Here is a 19,350-nt window from a genome sequence, read left to right on the forward strand (position 1 = left end):
CTTTGTCTCCTGAAATACTTGAGTATTTGCAGTATTTTTGCCACAGAGGGCATCAGAAAAAGCTCGACTATGAAGCTGAATTGCTTGCTAGATCCCACATAAACGTGCTCGCCGTATTGGACAGGTGAAGACTGGCCTGTAAACGGGTTCCATTTTTCCTCCGTGTGATTTCAATCCACAAACACACTCAAATAGTTAAGCTATAAATTGCTGCTCGACAAGAAATGAAATTTACTTTTATAAAAAGGCTGTTCAGCAATGTAACTAACCTTACATTATATACAGGGAAGTCTCCTAACCCAAGGTAAATATGCCATATCCATGCATCAGATCATAAGCTTATGAATATGAAGACAACTCTGTTTATATGCATTTGTTCCAGGCTCAGTCTTGCCCTGTCCAGCATGGGTGGCAGCAATAGGCCAAAGCAGCCGATGCTGCACTGTCCTCGACAAAAAGCCTTTGAGATTTTTCTGTTCATTTTTGGTTTCTCTGAGAAATTAAGCTCTGTGACAAACAGCAGTTTACAATAGTTGCATCAAGAAAATGCTGTGCTGACTTGTAACTCTCCACCATTAAGTTGCCAACTTGTAATTTGGTTGAACATGATCTTTTACAAAAGCAGCCCGATCCAGATAACAGGAGGCTTGTGACAACCTGTTTGCAGGTCTTAGGACTCCGACATCACTGTTGTCCACATCTGGCAGACATTAGCAACATTAGCAGTCATTTGACCAGCTGTACTTGGTTGTTAAAGGGGCCCCTTCACCATTTGCTTTCTATGGCTTTAGTTTAGTCTGTAAATACAGTGTCTCTCTGACTTCCATATATTAAACATTTTCTATGTTTCCAGCTGAAAAACTTCTCCAGATGACATCACCCGGAGGAGTTTGTCTTCAGCATTTCAGATGATGGTCCACCTGCCTGAGCAACAAGATGACATCATCTGAACTAAAGGTTCCTCCAAGTGATGTCATCTGAAGGAGTTTTCAATTAGAAGTAGAGAGATACTTTAACGGCATTCATTTACATCTACTAGTCAAACTGCAACCAAAAGAAGCAAGTTCAATATCGGTAAAGGTTCCTTTAACTCCAGTATGTAATATTTGACCTTGGTGTAAGTTTGTATCTGAGCACATACAATCAAACCTCTCTGCTTGGCAGTGTTACTGGAAGAAAGTGAGAAAATGTCTCCTTGTCTGAACCAACTGTTTAAACTTTCAAAGAAGGAAGCCACCAGAAAACTGCCATTATGCGGTGTCATGGTGATAAGAGTGTGAGTGATACCTCTGGTTTTCACAAAGCCTCTGTCCGTTATCTCCACGTGTCACCAGCTGAGCTCTGTCGCCCCATTTTGATTTGTCCTGTGATTTATCGGTCGGCAGACATCGCGTCCTCAGGCGCCGTGAGGTGACTGACCGACCTGTTTGTCTGCGCCGGCAGGAGCCCAGATGTGAGATGTGCCACTTCCTGCCAATAAAGACCACACCTGTAAATGGAGGCAATTTCTGAGCAATTTGAAGAGGAGACACTTTTTTTTTTCCTGCTCCTCTCTTTGACACTTGTCCAGATTCGAAGTTTAGTATCACCTCTGTATTTCAGGGGAAGTACTCAACCTTCCCTCTCTCTGGAATCCAATTTCATAACACACAGGGTGTGATCCGTACAGATGTTATATATACTACACAGTGTATACCATATATATGATGTCTATAACATTCATACCTTGGGTAATACTAATAAAAAAAAGAATCTAAAAGGACTTCATCCTGGCTTTTTTCTTTTGATATGTCAGAGGGTGATTCTGACAAAACTTTACAAAGCTCAACTTTAAGCACAAGCTTCATCGTAAACGAATAAATGAGCCCCGTTATAAACATACGTAACAAGCATGTGTGTTTTTTCTAAGCTACTGTAGGTCTTAAAGATGTAACTCTTCAACTTCAACACTTAGAATGCTTGCCTCCTGTGGACCAAACTGCCTTCGAAAAGTCTTTTAAACCCTAAACCGAAGCCAGGAAAAAGCAAGTAACTTAAGGCGCTGACGCATTGGTGCACTGCAGCCGGTAAACATGGCCGAGAGAGTAGAAGAACAATGTTAGTAGGCTGAAAATACAAGTGCCTCACTTCACTGGATCGTGGTCTCACCCACATTGGGTAAAGAAAAGGACTCGGGCAGTCATCCTTTCCCAAAGTAAAACTCCAGCTGCCCGTGTGCCTCCTGTGCTTTGCATGTGGCAGCTGTAATTGATGCCAGCCTCCATGTTTTGGGTCAAAAGCTATGTGGGACAGAGCTCCCGCTGTTCGGTACGAGGCTGTAAAAAGCTACACATCTGACCACCGGCAGGAAGCGGAGTAACCTCGTTTTTTTTAACCTTTAAGTTCCCCAAATCGTCATCATTCATCAAGTTACAACCACATAGAATTAAAGAGGGACTCTTTTACAGTAGGTATTTTATAACCCCATCGAGTCATTTTCATAAATCTATAACTAGGCAATGACAAAAATCCTACCCCAACTAAAACTCACAGTGGTGCTTTAAAGTTTGTGAACCTTTTGGATTTCTTCGATTTCTGTATAAAAGAAATAAAACATGATCACACAAGTGCCGAAACCCTATTTAAAAGATATTAGAAACATTACCAATCATTTGTTTCCGCCTTTTGCACCAATACCTTCAACTACAGATTTCTAGGGCCGTGCACATCAGTGTGAAGGGATTTCAGGCGACGTCTCTACTGAAAACATCACACACACTTCTACAAACCTGTGTCACCAAGTAGCGAAGACCCAGGTTTGTCTCCTTTAAATAAAGCAGGACCTCGCAGACTTACAGCTGACTGCCATCACATCCACTGCACCCTCACTCTAACTGTCTCCTTCTACAGGTTCACATATTTTTGCCGTAACGATGTGAAAATGTCTTCTAATCAGGACATCCCCTTGAGATGTACTCTCTCATTTTCAAGGGGGTCTCACATTAAAGTTTAATTAATTTCCTTTTATCTAGTTTTAGGTTTGGGAGTTTTAAGGGAAGTCTGTGCAGAAATTGTAAAGGGGGAAGAAAAAAAAAAACATGCACAAACTTTGAAGTAGCACTGTTAAGTTATTATTATATTAGGTCGAGTGATTCACGGTCACCTCGTCGTCATGTGTGTTAATTCACAGTGAGCGACACTTCATGGGTTCTGGAGGCACAGATAACCATTATGAAATATCTGAATAATATATTTTACTAGTACGACAAGTGTATTCAATACAGCAATCTTTTTTATTTTTTGTCCTTTTGGCTCATCCTGTGAGTTAGGGGTCAGCGCAGTGGATTATTTGCATTCCTCCCTAGTTTCTACCGGGCTTGGAACCGACGCGGCGCAGCCGTGGATGGTTTGTTGGGGGTTCAGTGTCTTGCCCAGGGACACTTCAACATGTGGTATACACAATACACCCCAATACAGTAATATTCAAGCCAATGTAGTCCTATTACAAACGCAGTATCACACATACTAATTATAGGGCACTTGTATTTGCGACTAATAGCAGGTTTCTCCTTCCTGTTCTGCTCCAGGGACATTCTTTAGATCTCTGTCCTCCAAATAACTAACTTATGTAGATTTTATTTGTACCTGAAGTAGCATTTAGGAGGTTTCAATCTTTCTGGGTTCAGATTTTGGCTAAAAAAAAACAAAAAAACTGTTTACCTTCTTTACTTCCTCCATGTTTCTGCTGCATCCTGACTTCCTCCATCTCGACTGTCTCCACCTCCCTTTATTTATTCTGTGAAATAAACAACACCTTGTTTTAAAAATCTGACAAGCAGCACTGAACTCACAGTGTTAATTACAGTAGTTAACAAGGTAAAGTGTGACACTGTAAATTACAACGCAGCAATCTGATAAAACATTATGTTACTATAACTAACCAACTTTGACAGAGCAATGTTGTATCTTTGCTCTGGATTCTCTGTTTCATGGCAGCATCGACAGTTTAATTTAATTTTTAATCCATGACTGATAATTCTATTATCGGATAAATGTAGCTTGTTTAGTTTGAGGCTCCTGTACCACCAACAACGTCAGGGTTTATGTATTGTGCTAATACACTGTACCTTGTTGTTATGCATTTTCTGCTTTTGGCCTTAATCCTTGGCGATAGAAGAACAAGCGGCAACATCCGCTGTGAAGCTCGGGCTGCAGACTGGGGACTGATCAACAATCAGTGATTCTGTCAGACTTGGTTTCTTAGCAAGAAGGAAAAGAGTCTGAAAATTTCCAATACTATGAAATATGAAATAAAAACCAAAATATTTACCAGAGGTCACATGATGTAGCACACAGATGAGAGCCCATTAGAACTGTGCTGCTCTGCCAGAGGGAACCAGAAGAATGCCAACACCAAACTGTTGCTGGGTTGTGAGGATTTCCTAACACAACACAACAGAAAAAAAAAAAGAGATGCACTGAGCAATCGCCACCATGGTTTGAAATGTGCTCATTTTCAAGTGTCATCTCACGCAAAACCAATTTTCATCTGAGAGGCCGCACAATTAAATGGGCGAATCCGTTTGAAGATGCAAAGGAAATGCTGACATATGGACAATGTAGATTTACTTAAAAATTATTTTTTAAAACAAGTTTCTCGTCGTATCAGCAAATATTTAACATTGTGGTATTTATGTGCTGCTAGGTGCCAATAGCCTGATCTGAGATTGGAGCTTCTACAAATGCTGACATCCTTATAATCAACATGATGGATGGAAGATTAAACCTTGACTGAATTTGATCAACTGCTCCTTTAATGCATGTTTCATTGTGGGTTTCTCAGCCCGCCACCATGAAGCTCGCTCCGTTAATTATTCCTACAGCACAATGGACTAATTTCTCTGAGCAGAGTGAAAAAAAAAAATGACTAATAACATTTTTACAAGCCGCAGTCAGGAGGGAACTTTTAATTCTGCTACAATGAAGTAGATGATTAGGTTAAGGTTTTTAATTAGAAGAAAGTATTCATTGAAAACACTGGTCTAATCTCAAGTGTTAAGCACAGTCATAATTACTGTTATCATTGGTGCTGCCTAATCAATGTATTCGGATATAGATCTGAGCAACACACACACAAAAAGGTGTTTGAAACTACTGTGAACAGATCCTGAAAAGTGCTAATCAATGCATGGAAGCTGATTACATTATTGGGAGGAGATCAGGGGGATTATCTTCATTAGCATCCTGTAACTATGATCTGACTTCAGAAACCCAGCGTGTAAATAAATAAATGGATGGTTCATTAATTCTTGATTGTACTCTTATTATAATCTATCGTTTTGTGTTTTTAAAAAATAATCTATAAACAGTGGGCTACAAATTTGCATGTTTCCAAATGTCACGTCGCCTTTTATTACAACCATTCACTGGATTCGTGTTCCCAACCCTGCTTCTTCTCCAATCACCAATACTCACTGATTACCTGGATCAGATGACATCACCTGGAGGAGTTTTTCATCATCAGGAGTTCAGATGTTCTCACCTGGAGGAGCTCTGGAAAAGCAGATTGACCACGATTACAACCTTTTAATGTTGTGTACTTAATAAAAGCTTTTTAGTTAGTGTTTTGTATAAAATTTTTAATTTAAGATTTTATCTTTAAAAGACCAATTGCACAATGTAATATTAGTACTTTTATTTAAGTATCTCGAGGAAACTCAAATGTGGGTTTACTGCAGATTATTTACGAGTAAAACCCTTCCACTTAAGTACTGAAGTGAAAAACATCTGCATGAGGTCACACGCTATCTGACGGCACAGTATATATGAGGAAGTGGGGGCAGATTTGTGGGAGAAATTCTTCAGAGAAATGTTGACTAATTGTGAAAATGTGTCTACTTCTGTCACCAAGGCCTGAGAAGGAAAAAAAAAAAAGACACAACTGCAACAAGAAAGCACAAATGCAGCACTTCTGAGAATAACAATTTAGCATGTGACCTTTGTTCAGCAAATCTGAAAATACGGTGGGGGAAATTTTTATTGCCCCTGACAGCTCTGCTGAAAAAACTAACCCAATCAAAGCTGAAGAGAGATAATTATGTTAGACTGTTTGGTGAAAGCAATAATGTCGGGATGACCTGAAAATGAGCAGACGCATGTGAATTCTGCAAACAATCTGTGCTTACTTGCAACTACACTCAGAGGATGACGGGGGAAAGGATGAGGGGAGGGTGGTTTCATAAACAGCATCGCATTAATGTGAAGGGGGGGAAGAAAAACGGAGTCCCTCATTATCAGCCAACTGCTACAGAGCAGCAGTGCAGGCTTTCAGCATAATCAGGATGGATTTAGTCAAAGACTTGGAATCAAAGGGCAGCACCTAATCATGTGTTTACACCATACAGAAGCTGCTCAGGTGGGGGAGGGAGAGAAAACAGGGTAGCGGAGAAGGAGAGGGCGAAAGGAAAGGTAAAGGACGGACAGATAAGGAATGAAACTGATGCAGAAAGACAAATAGGCAAAGACATTAATACAGAGAAGGAAAGAAGTAGTAAAAAAAAAAGTGACAGGATGGGAAAAATGCTGGGATGAAAAGTGGGAAAGATGAGGAATCGTTAGAAGTCCAAAATAACAAGAAATAAGAATTAAAAGATAGAGGGTCAGATGTCAAGGTAAGAAAGAAAGAAACAAAGAGAGAAGTGGGAAAGAGAAAGGGAGTGTTGGGGGAAATACATTAGAAGAGAAGAAAGAAAGAAAATGGAACCAGGAGGAGGAATGAAAAATAAAAGTGGGTGAGAGAAAGAGAAAGCTATCAAATTAGAAAGAAAGAAGAAGGGAAAAAAGCCATAGGAGGAGAAAAAAAATGAAAAGAAAGCAGAAGTGGGAACGATAATGGGGCTGGACGAGATGGAGCGAAGTGAAGTGAAAGGGAGAGAGATATGAGACAATCAGGAATGAGAGAGGCAGGTCAGAAAAGGTTAAGGAGGAAGAGGAGAAACGTGATGGAGGGTGAGAAAGGGGAGGTGGCATGTTTAAATAAAAAAAAAAAAAAGGAAAAAATAAGGAAGGATGTAGAGGAAAGAGATGAAGAGAGAGCTGGAAAGAGGAGAGGTAGAAAGAAAGGAAGGGAATGAGAAGGAAACGGGTTGATGGGGTACTAGGGGCACAGTGTGTAGGAAAAGAAGGGGAGGGAAGGGGGGAGGGAAGGGGGGAGGGAAGGGGGGAAGTAGCCAGGAGGAACTGGGAAAGTGAAAAGAGATGCACAATGAAGTGAAAAGGAGCAAAGAGGGAGGAGAGGTGGAAAAACCAAAACCAACCAGGATGGTGATGGATAAAAAGGAAAGGGAGAAAAAAAAAAGACAAAGAGAAAATAAGGTAGAGGTGGAGAAACAGATGGAGAGTATGAAGACAAGCACGGAAAGACGGGGAGAGTGGGAGAAGTGTGAGATGGGAAGAAAGTGGCGCCAAAAGTGGAGGAGGAAAGACAGAGTCAAAGATGAGGAGAGAAACAAAAAGGAGAGAGGGAGGAGTGGGAGATTAAAGGGAGTGAAAGGATGACTGGAGATGAATAATCGCTGGTGAGAACAGAGCAGAGCAGCTCAGCGACACTCAGCTGCTGCTGCTTCGCTGGAGGCCTCGGAAACATCAACACCAGCATTAAAAATAGCAGCGATTATTTGAAAGCAGGCCTGAGGGAAAGTGTATTTACAATTAATAATTCTCCACATTTGTTTCATTCTGCTCGGAGCAGCACAGGGGCGGAGGGTGTCACAATGCGATGATCCAACGTGGGAGAAACTTTTCCTCCCGACACGTTTGATCCAGAGTGAGACATCAGGACACCTGCTGAGAAGACTGACACCAAACCTGGTTTTTTTGTTCCCCTGTGGATGATCTCTGAAGGGTTTGGTGAACAAAGTTGTTTTTTTCTTCCCTCTTTTCCTCTAGTGCCACCGTAAGATCGAGACACTTTTATGCCCCGAATTTCACGCCTCCATATCCAGTTGCTCGATTAAATGCACGACCCCCAGAAGATAAATCTTCAAGCTGAGCCTCTCTCCCTCAAACAACAGGACAAAATTAACGTTCTACAGACACACACACACACACACACACACACAAGAAAAAACAAAACAAAATCCAGAGGATTCGTGCTCCTGACTCCACTTTAAAGTTTAACGTTTAATTTGCTGTGAATATTAAAGTCCATAAAAGGAGAACTCCTGAATGTGGTGGCCCCATGACTATTCTTCATGGTCCACAGAGGATGAATTATCTGGCTTGGGACTTTTACTTTGAATTAACAGCCCCAGATGATGTCGTCTGGAGGAGCTCAGGAAAAGCAGGTCGACTATAATTGCGAAATCTATAGTACGAGCAACAAGATGACATGTTCTGAACCGACGGTTCCTCCAAGTGATGTCACCTGGAGGCGGTGGTGGTCTCAGTGGTCTCAGTGTGCGGTAAGGCTGGCTCTCTCTCGCGAGTCCCAACAGGCGCTACAGGAGAACTTTGAAACTGGGTGAAACGTAGTTATCAAGACAAACAGCAACGGGTGGTTTTTCACATTTAATAATAGACAAAAATGTCATTCTTTTATGTACATCAGTAATTACAATGTCAGTAAGCTATTATTCTCAAGTTTTACATGTTGGATCAGCTTCTAGTGATGCTTGTTTGCCTTTACACTGCTGTCTTACATACAAAATATGCTGTGTAATGTAGTCACATTTTAAAAGCTTGGAGAGGTCTGCCATAAATGATGATTCTTCTTTTTTTTTTTCTTTTTTTTTTAAATCATTCAACAAATGTCATTCACAATACTTTCTCATTATTTACAAAAAAAGAGCAACTGCTAAAATATACAGATAAAACTTCTTCCTCGGAATATTTAATGCCGCTATACAAGAAGAGACAGAAAGAAAGGGAGGAAGGTAAAGCCGGAGTTTACAATGACCTTATTCTGATGCTTCAACCTGTGCATCAAAGCATTTGAAATACATATTAATGCTGCCAGTGTTTGCCAGAGGACTCACAACGCGACGTGGTTTCATCGTGAATATCGGGCACATTTCCAACACCCTATGTATTTGCTGTGCATTTCTATCAGCTGAAATAAGGCCGCTGTAAAGATAAAGTGTTACCCGATTAGAGTTTGAGGCGACGAAAGCAGGGCCAGATAAGAGTGAGACAAATTCACCAGGTCTTTCGCGGGAAGTGCACGGGGTTCCTACACTTTTTCCCTTTGGAAACGGCCGCACTCCCTCTCAGGTATTTGGTGCACCTCAGGGCCACTTTCTGCTCGGGCAGCGCCGCACGCTGGTGAGAGGTAATCATCTGGAAAACCAGAACTTTAGGACGCAGCGATACAGTGATGCAACATCAGTACAGAGCACACGGTGAAGCCCACATTCACGAACCACGCCGGGCTTCGATAAGGGAGAGAAGGCTAAAGGCTTTAAAGAGCCCGGCTCTCTCAGGACTCACTGATTTGTAATGTAAACTTCTCTGGGCTCCAAATTAGGATGAGGCCATTTTGTGATTCGGGGGAAAACCAAAGTGCCATTTTAAAGCCCCTCCACATCCCCACTGGACAGTTTTTTTTTCCTTTGACTAGGTCTTGTGATACTGCCAGTGCTCAGAAAAGTGGCACAATAAAGCCTTTGTGCCTACAACTATTTCTGTTCCCCCTTCGATATTTGAAAGTGATCCACTGGTTGGGTAAACCAGTTTTTTTTTATTTAAAGACAATTTCTGCTAACATGGGGACAAAAGCTTTGCGTGCCCCATACAGTAGCTGCTTCACAATAAAAGCCTCCTGCTGGCGGTGCTTGTGGAAAACGTTTCACAGGAAACAGCAGCAGGAGATGTTTGGTTTGCCTCAGCGGGAGGTTTTCGACCATTAGTAGTGGCCCACAGTTCGATGCTGAGTGAGTGGGATGATGCTCATACGGTTCAGAGATGTGCAGGTGGCTGCAAGGCGCAATGACACAAATCCAGGCACCGAGCCAACATGTAGGTAAACAATGCGGTGAGTAGCATCTAGATTAAAAATGCCAGCTTTGCAATTAATTTATGAGGAGTGACATGGATTGGACACTTTTTTGTTCAGCTCCAATTCACAAGCAAGCGATGAATAGACAGTGAAATAAAGCATAAACCTAAGACAACGTACCACCAAGTAGGAGCTAAACCCCAAATTACAGACATTCAGTTACAACAGAGATTTTTTTCAAATCTTGTTGCCATCAGTTCGGCGTAACAGACTGCTTGGTTTTGTATGCTCGGGACTACAGTGGATAAAAGTGGTGTGTCTGGACGTCTTTTAAAGCTGTGGGCTGACCAAGTAAATCTACTACACTTCCTCAAATGTTGCGACCTTTAACCCTCCAGACTCGACAATATCTACGGAAAAGTTCAAGCAACCAGTCCACACACTGTCCAGTTACACTGCTAACTGCTACAGCATACGCATGTTGCTGAATTGATTTCCCACCCATACAGCACCAATCTAATTTCATTCCACCGTGTCTGATGCTACAAAACTAACAGGAACAGGACACAGAGGGGAGCTGCCAATCAAGCGCTACCCGTCCACCCAGCCTTGTGCAGACGTTGCATCAGCCAAAAATAAATGAACGTGTGCGTAGGAGGGCCGAGGGGGTGAAGTCTTGAAAGTGCAATATTCCTTCTAATTGTCCCAAATCACTTTAGATGCTCTGAGACTTTGCCCACGTGTGTAGGAACCCAGTGCAACGCTGCTGACAACAGATTCGGCTCAAATAGTATTTACAGATAATGAGTTTGTTTTTCCTGATTCCTGCCGGAAATAATGCATTTTGCAACGGGGGAGACTGGCCACACAGAAGCAAAGTGTCCAAAAGGTTGAGTCTGCCTAAACTAACCACACGGAAGAGGTTCATCCTGCAGACTCTAGAAGACCCAGGGTGTTCGAGCAGGTTCTAGGTGGGCTGCAGACCTTGCTCACAGGTTCCTTCTTAGCACAGGTCCAACTTTCACTTCCATCGACTAAACCCGTGAGCTAAACCTGTGCTGTCTGTGTCACCCAGGGAAAGAGAGAACTCGAAGATGAGCAGAATGCTGCCGCTAAGGCGTCGCCCCACACGGTGAGTTAAAGTCTACTGATTTACCTTGGCTGCACAGTTTTCATTTTACATTCAATAATTAAAAAAAACAAAACAAACAAAACCACAATCGTCATTCTTTGTGAAATAATTACTACAGTACATTTGAATCAGCTTTTGAAGCACATGACAACCCTTCGTGTGCAGCTGAAGACGAAAGACGCCACCGGCTGTCGTCACTGGAGAGTAAGTGTTTTAACAGTGAGTGTCATGAACAAAAAGGTGTATTTAAACAGTTCATAATGAGAAAATCTGATATACGAGATGTCTGCTGATCTCAGGGCTGCTGATGAAAACAAGTCTGGTTTACACGTCCAACCATGTCTTTTAAAAATGATGCAACTAATCTGCAAATGCAAATACATTATTCGGAGGAACACAATGAGCAAATGATGACGTTCAGCGCTACATTTCATGGATGGTCCAGTGTCCAGTGTTAGATTCAGGCAAGAAACCAATTGTGCCTTTTGTGTTGTGTCACATTTTCCCCAATTACACCAGCACCTCAATTTCTTTCTTACCTTAGCCAGCTGCCGAGTGTTAAACACGACCATAAAAGCAACTTGACGACGTAGGTTTCAATCTGATACGGTCTCTGACCAAAAAAGCAGTGTCTGGTAACATTTTATTGATACACTCAGTATCATCATATTTGCAACTGGCCAATTATGATAAGTGCTGTCTAATGCTCAATATGTAAATGGAAAGCAGAACGTAGGTTGTAATTATGTTCCTTGGAAAATGTATTTGCGGTTTAGTTGTACAGAAAGTAACTTTTAGGAGACTCAGGCATTTCTGTGTCTGGAGCACATCACCCATTTGCCGCTCGCCTCGCTCTTGGCTCCATCAGCTCAGGTTCACCTCTCCACACCAAATACCGAATCCTGTAGTTTTTAGCTGGAGCTTGGCATCCTACACATTAAAGAAACTGTTTAGATTGGTGGGGCTTGGAGGGATAGTTCGGGATTCTCAATAGAAACTTGAGTAATGTTTATGCACATACATAACCATCCTATAACTTTTCCTGTGTTCCACAGTGTTCCTGAATGTTTCCACCTGAAACGCGGCCACACGGTAAGAAATGAGCACCACGCTGTAAAGCCCTTTGGTCATGGAAAAAAAATTTCACTCGTTCACCCTAGAAAATTAGAGCACAAATCTTTCCCAGTTACACTGTACTTCTGCAGATATAACAGCTCGAGTATTTCACAAATAATTTGATAAAACGCGCTCTCAGTCTGTTTCCCCAGACGATGTCAACCCTTCCTAAAGTTTAAAGTATGTTTCTGATTCACTCTGTAGCCTCCAGTAAAATGCTGGTACGCCACATCTCTGCATGCGACTCAGGAGGACAGACAGCCCTGAAAACACTACATTTAAAAGATTCCAATGCAATTTGGGTTATGGACTGCTGAAAAGTCTTATATGGGTCTCAGGTGAAGTTTTTTTTTTTTTTTTTAAACACAGAACGAGGGCTGTAAACAGTGGCCGTCAATTTTTACAGTGTAGTCACGTGGTGGAAAGATGTGGAGACTTTGGCTGGAAAAGCTTTAGCAACATGTCGATATAAGTATATTTAAAAAAAAAAAAACACAGTTTGCAACTGCTATCGTGGAACAATTAATCTCAACTCAAGTCAGAGGAAGTAGTGCCATTTCTGCCAGGACCAATATTCCCACCATCCTAGAGCCTCAGAGGAATGAAAAGTTCCCGCTAAAAATCCACATTTTACCACCCAACCACATTTTTGGAATTGAACAGCACTTCCAAAGGTGGATAGTTATCTTAACAGACTGGTAAGGTAAGCATTAAAAAAAAAAAAAAAAAAAGGTCCTACACAACTGGAAAACAGTGACAGGTGCGTAGGAGAACATCTGTGGTACAAATTGTGAGAAAATAACTCCCACAACCTGTCCGCCTCGCTGTTTTTTCAGATGGGTAGGAACAGTGTTTAATAAAATGGTTCACGCAACTCTGAATAGGTGTTTGTGGGAGGCTTGTACTCAGATGGACAAAGTTACCAACCACAAATTTTCTCCAGCTGATGGTTATTTTCCACCAGCAAGTCTCCGCAGAATTGACAGAATATACATCACAACCTAAACCAGACAGCAAAGCAAAAAAAAACAAAAAACAAAAAAGACAAAAAACCCCAATAAATAAAAGGTTACTGTAGTAGAGAAAAGAGCAAAACATGACTGATAATAAAAAGTGCAAGTGAAGTGCTTTGATTCCTCCGTGCACATACTGTATGAGCACAGCTGACACCTCTCGTCCTCGCCAGGTTCGCTGAGTGGAGTTGTGAGCACATCGACTCTCTATAATTACAGAATGTCAACTTTGTTCATGTTTTCTGCTCTGACCTTTTCCCAGTGCTAAAAGTGTGCCCTTTAACCAGACGGTGAGCAGCTCTAGTATGCTGAACAGATGTGAGAGCCTGAAACAAACACGGCGAGCTCTTTAGGGCAGAATTTGAGTTATTAAATTGTTCTATTACTGTATTGCTCAGAGGGCTGGAAGTTAATAACTTTGTGCGACAGAAGGAGATATATTTTCTGTATAGGCGTGTGCTGCTGCCTTTAGCCAAGGGCTTCCAGCTGTTGTAGTATGCAACTTATATTCTGCAAAGATGAGCATCATGGAGCACTTCAGCCCTGGTACTCGCAGCTGAGGGAGAAACTTAAATAGGCCAGAAACACAGTTCTGACACCCTGATGCCTGTACTAAGCCGAAAGTTACTTGTGACATTTACTAAACACCAGTTTTTTTTCCCCTTTAGTGTTATGCTTTTTTCTTCATTTTCCAAAGTCGACCAAAAAAAAAGTGACGTTTCTTTAGAACTGGACCAGTGATGTCAGATAAGAACTGTGGAAAGAGCAGGTAAAGCTGATACATAAGGACTCACTCACTCACTCAGAGCAAACCCAAGCGACCAGGCAACAAGATCATTTCAGGAGGCAATTTTAAGTAAAAGCAATGGATGTTTTTCTTCCTTCTCCTATTTTCTTTAAATTAATACCAGAGGTGTTCTATGACAGGTAGTCAATTCAAAAGCTCCTTTTACCTTCGACGGCTATAAGAAAGCAGACGCTGACATTGGCAGTGCCAATGCCTTTGTGTTGTTGGCCTGCTCCCATTTAACATTATCATTAGCTCCACAGTATCTGCATCAGGCTGCTGCAGGGGCTAATTGGGCAGCTGTAGATAGCTCGTGGACATGGACCAAATTGCCATCGAACACAAGATACATGTATTATGTGAAGCTGGCTGGGTGGGTGTATGAGAGTGGGGAGTGGGGGTTATGAACTGCATTTGAGGACACAACAGGAGCAATTAGGGGCTACTATGGATTTCTTAGGCAACGATCACAGAAGATGCTGAAGCGCTGCCCAGGCTCCCCTCACACAAATCAGCCTAATCACTTCAGTCAGAGTCAGAGAATCTATAGGAAGCTTGTTTCACACGAGCTGGAGGTGCAGCACTGCAAAGGGGACAATCGTTAGGAGGGTATTCTAACCACTACGTGTTTCGCTGTGTGTGTGTAAGAGAGCGAGAGCCCTGTATATGCACCTATTCGTGCGGAGCCACTGGCGTTCATTGCAGCTGGAGGAGTAATTAGCTGGAAAAGTTTCAATCGGCGCTGGCTTACGATCCAGCCAGCCAGCCAGCCAGCGTGGATGAGATGTTGCTGTGGTGTTGCCAGAGATGCTGGGAAGGCAGTTGGCATGGCAGCCCGATGGCCAAAGAGACAGAGAGAGAGAGACGGCTGGAGACTAGCTCCAGACAACCCATAGTGAAAACTGCCGAAGACGGCGCAAAGGCCGATTAGAAGTGTCACAGACTCTTTAGATGGGCTTTGGCTGCACAGCCGGCCTCCTACAGTGGACCCTCATTAAAAAGGAAGACTGAACATGCTGTTGGCTTGCTCCGAGGCCAAACGGTACAGGACTACAGTGACACCAGCCCTCAGTGCTGAGCTGTGAACATGACAGCAGGCGACAAAGGGCTACAAATGGGTACAAAGGCCTAGAAAGTTGGGTTTTGGAAGAGAGTGTGTGTGTGTGTGATTTTTGAGTGCATGTGCAATTGAAAATTTCCAGTTTTCTTTCTGCCGTTAAAATAACACAATACAAAACAAAGAATAACTTAATTTCTCAAAAACTATGAGATGAGGATCTCTTCTAGCAGCAAGCCATGGCCACCTCGACTAACAAGGCGATGTCGACAAATGCAGAATGTTTTTTCTTTTTTCTTTTAGTGAAAAGGGTGGAGCTAGCACCCGCTCTGTTCCTCCCTCCCCTGTTCGCTCTTCCTGTGTCCAGTTTCTGACATGAAGTTCAAAGGGACCCAAATTCCGTTCGGATGAGAGGAAGGGGAAGCTCGCCGAGGCCTCAGTCTGCCCGGACGACTCGGCCCCTAAATGTTTCAAGTCCTGTGTCTCAGCATGCACCCCTCCCTGCCAGAGCAGAGCAGAGCTGGCGGAAGTCTCTGAAGGAGGATGCGAGGCATTGGGGGGAGGGGAGGTGGGGGGGTGGCGGCCGATGGGAGAGCATTGGGCTGGGAATAATGGAAAAAAGAGGGGTTTGGTCAAATACAGGTGGATGGTTGTGCAGTGGGCTGCTGCTTGCGGCTCCTCAGGCCTCCGGACTTTTCCTTGTATCCCACACACATCTGCTGGGAGACATCAACCAGCGCGCTGGCCACTGCCAGACCTACACGAGCACACACACACACACACACACACACACACACCAAGATTAGAGTTAGGTGGAGATTATGCAAAGATACATAGTATTTTTCAGCACAGTACTTTTAATCATCACTTATTTGTAAAGTCACACAAAGTGTATACAAACTGTTAGTCACAAACCCAAAAGGTCAAGCATCTCGAGCCCTAACTCTGTAATTATTTTCCTCTTCATCTTGTTTTTTTTTTAATTTTACGCTGGTGCATTTCTTACAAGCACTTGTTTGAAAGCATAGTCTATGAGCAGTGTGTCTATTTCTTCAGGGGAAAGGATTGTGTATCAACCAAATTTAGCTTTTTTAAAAGTGTGTACTCTGTGAGTTTGCAAGTGTGAACACATACATAGTACCTCTATTGAAGACCTGTGTGTCTGTGTGATCTCATTTTACACTACACAAAAAACCTTCCACTCAACACCGCATACACAGATGGTGAGCTCCTATACTCACTCAATCATTAACTTATACCACACTTCATTAACATTTATAAATACTCTCTCAGCCATGAAATTCCAATAAACTCCATTTATCTCCAGTGATGGATGAATTTACCCACATCAAGTACACGTTGCCAAGAGCAAAATATAAATTCCGAGGGGAGGTGATGCTACGCGAATCACATCCTTATGGAATCTTCAGGGTAGCAGGCTGCAGCTATTAGCTTGTTTCTTGATCTAAAAGCAAGTGCAGGATGGTTCAAATTAACCAAATGAGGCTCCGATACAAATCGGAGACAATCTGCAGTGTTGACCTCCTCTTGGCTGTGTGGATAGTTATGGCCATTTTGGAACAGATGTGCTGTGAGGTTGTGATTCTGGTGACAGGAAACGAACGCGGCCCGGATGGGAAACAAGTTAAAAGCATTAGAAGAGGGAACCCTCGCAGGCATGTGGGATGGTTAGAACATGGCTAACACGGTCTCAACAAAAGCTGCCCGAGGGAAAGCTCCGCTGAGAGCCGAGGCGGTTTTGTTATGACGAAAGGACTGTGTGGTAATTAATAAGGGCCTGGGGCAAGCTGATGGTTGGGGGACTGCAACCGTGGGAGGCAAAGAGGCTATAAAACACAAAAGGGGAAAATACAGAAAGAAAATGAATCAAGCTGAGTTCTTGTTTGAATCCTTGCAGGAAAAAGAATAAAAAAAAAAAAACTTTAAGGAGGCATGTGAAGTGCACTCAGTCTTGGGTCCTATCAGACTGTCTTAGAAAAAAAAGATTACGAAAAAAGATGAAGGATGAACAGGAATGTAAAGAGAGCAATTGGCAGAGCAGAGGATGAAAGTAAGTAATAGGCTCAATTCTCAGCGGTTTCAGAATGTCCGGAAAAGAAAGAAGACGGGGGAAGAGCACAGGGACATGCAAGACTGCACGTTAAACACAGTCCTCCCAGGCATGAAATAAAGAAAGGCGAGAGAAACAAAGAAATAAAACTCAGGATTGGGAAGAGAGGAACTGCAGCCTGCTCCTTACTATGGAGAGAAGACAACGTGAACACAAAGAGGATAAAAAAAAGAGACGAGGAAAGCAACAAGCAGAATGCAGCATTCATTTCCCCCCATAGAAATGAGGTAAAAAAAAAAAAAAAAGGTAAGGTAAGGAATCAGGGGAAAAGTAAGATAAAGCAGGGAATGTGCTGCAGCCAGCCAGCTCGAGCATCTTTAAAAATCAATACGGCACCGTCACGTGATCAGGGCTACCGTGATATTATCACAGTAAACTAATGATCCCACGAGGCTTGTCCGTCAGAGCGTTGTGTTCCTCTGCTTTAGTACGAGGACCACAATGATGAGAGTTTTCTTTTCTTCCTTCACCGAGGCTTGTCAAAAATAATGGCTGGTTTAAACGGGTAGATGGCAAAAATGGATGATTCTGCCCTATCGAACCTCACTATAACTAAGACCAGTAAATACTCCTGGGCCACGTGAAGTCTTCTGTGGGTTATAGGTTTATAGGTAAACTGTAATGCTTTGAATTCTGTTAAGCCAGCTACATTTAAAAACTCCTCATTTCCCTCTATCTTGCCCTTTGTTAGACATTCAAGACAGTCAGGTTGCAGACAAAGATGGTGGACAACAGGAAGTAGTCGATGTAAGCCAGAAGTGCAAACTTACAATCTGCTGGTCTATTGTGTTCCCATTTATACCTCAGTTACATTACTCACTCACAAAATTACTCATTTTGTGTCTTTCTCTTCATTCTGTCACTATACTGCTATAACAAGTGCATTTCCTAAGTCCTAAGACAGACCTTTAAAAAAAAAACACATGGTTAGAGTTAGGCAATAGGATCACACAACACAAATTATTGTTCACTATTGTTAACAATCAGCAGCTACTGTTCAAACCACGATCACGTCACTATGTTAATTTTATTAGCGTGACAAAAAGTAACACAGGTTTACACACAGCAGGGAAAATGTTGTGAAAGTCCTTCTCCAATTTCAGCTTTAACACGCCAATTAAGTTTTGGTCAAACCCAGGAAGTCGACGAAGAGATTTAATTACTTGCTGGAGATTCAGTGTGGATTGAAAACGTCTTGAAAACAACTGCAAACCATAAATGTGGGCAGAAGTTGTGGTGCTGTTGCAAATGTCATTAGTGTTTTTCAGTTTCATCAATGGTTGATAAACTGTGGACATGGTGTAAAAAGATTATAGAAATATAAAGAAGTCAGAAGAACAAACTGAAGTGGCTTGTTAGAGTCTTTGTTTATCCTGAACTGAACAAGATGGAGGAAGAAAGGGGGATCGTGGAGAGATGGCATGAAATGGAGAAAAGAAACTGACTTAGCAGTTGTGTCTCACCAGATTGTCCGGGAGGAGGGATGCCGCCGGTGCCCCTGGGTAACCGCACAAAGATGGAGAGCACAGCGGCTTTGTTGCCAAAGCAAGGCTCAAGGGCGATGGGTTTTGGGACGGACTGTGAAGAGAAAAAGAGAGCGAAAGAAAAAAGTATTACACATCACAAGCTGCTCAAATCCTGGTGAACACACACCACTTTCAAAGACGTGGATAACGGAGGCTTGGCTGCTGCTCTTGTCATTTGTGTCGGCAACATGCACAGCAAACCGCAAAAAGAAAAGTCTGTGTGTGTCCCCTGTTGAGATACACACACACACACACTGGTCTACACACTCACAAACAAACTGAAGGAAATAAAACTAAAATAAAAATCCCCCATTGAGTTGATTTTAATGACAATGCTGTCTGTGTACAGCGTGGGCCGCCACTGGATATCAAGTGGTGACGCTGGGAGCGGAGATTTGTGTCAGTGGTCCTGGCAGCGCACTCCTGTCGCCGCAGGCCGCCCGACACGCCTAACTCTCCGATACCAACATCGCCTCTTTATCAGCAACTCATCCATATGTGGGGATGAGTTTCGCCCCTGTAAACACCGGCCCGATCCGCCGCTGCTCGCCTCGTACAATATTCATGGGTTTACCTAGACGGAGGATATGGACAATGTCGCCACCTCGCCTGCAT

The 19,350-nt window shown here is 42.7% G+C and overlaps 1 protein-coding gene across 1 annotated transcript in view; it reads right to left on the reverse strand.

Moving 5' to 3' along the window:
* Nucleotides 1-8,534: 8,534 nt before the first annotated feature.
* atrn (attractin) overlaps nucleotides 8,535-19,350 on the reverse strand; it is a 113,200-nt gene continuing 102,384 nt past the window's right edge. The window contains exons 28-29 of the mRNA XM_067479825.1: nucleotides 18,673-18,787; nucleotides 8,535-15,835 (exon numbers count right to left, since the gene is read on the reverse strand). Of these exons, the coding sequence (XP_067335926.1) occupies nucleotides 15,711-15,835; nucleotides 18,673-18,787 (240 nt within the window). The 3' untranslated portion in view covers nucleotides 8,535-15,710. The remainder of the gene's footprint in view (nucleotides 15,836-18,672; nucleotides 18,788-19,350) is intronic.

The sequence above is a fragment of the Channa argus genome, chromosome 16 (genome assembly GCF_033026475.1).
Source record: "Channa argus isolate prfri chromosome 16, Channa argus male v1.0, whole genome shotgun sequence".
NCBI classification, from domain to species: domain Eukaryota; kingdom Metazoa; phylum Chordata; class Actinopteri; order Anabantiformes; family Channidae; genus Channa; species Channa argus.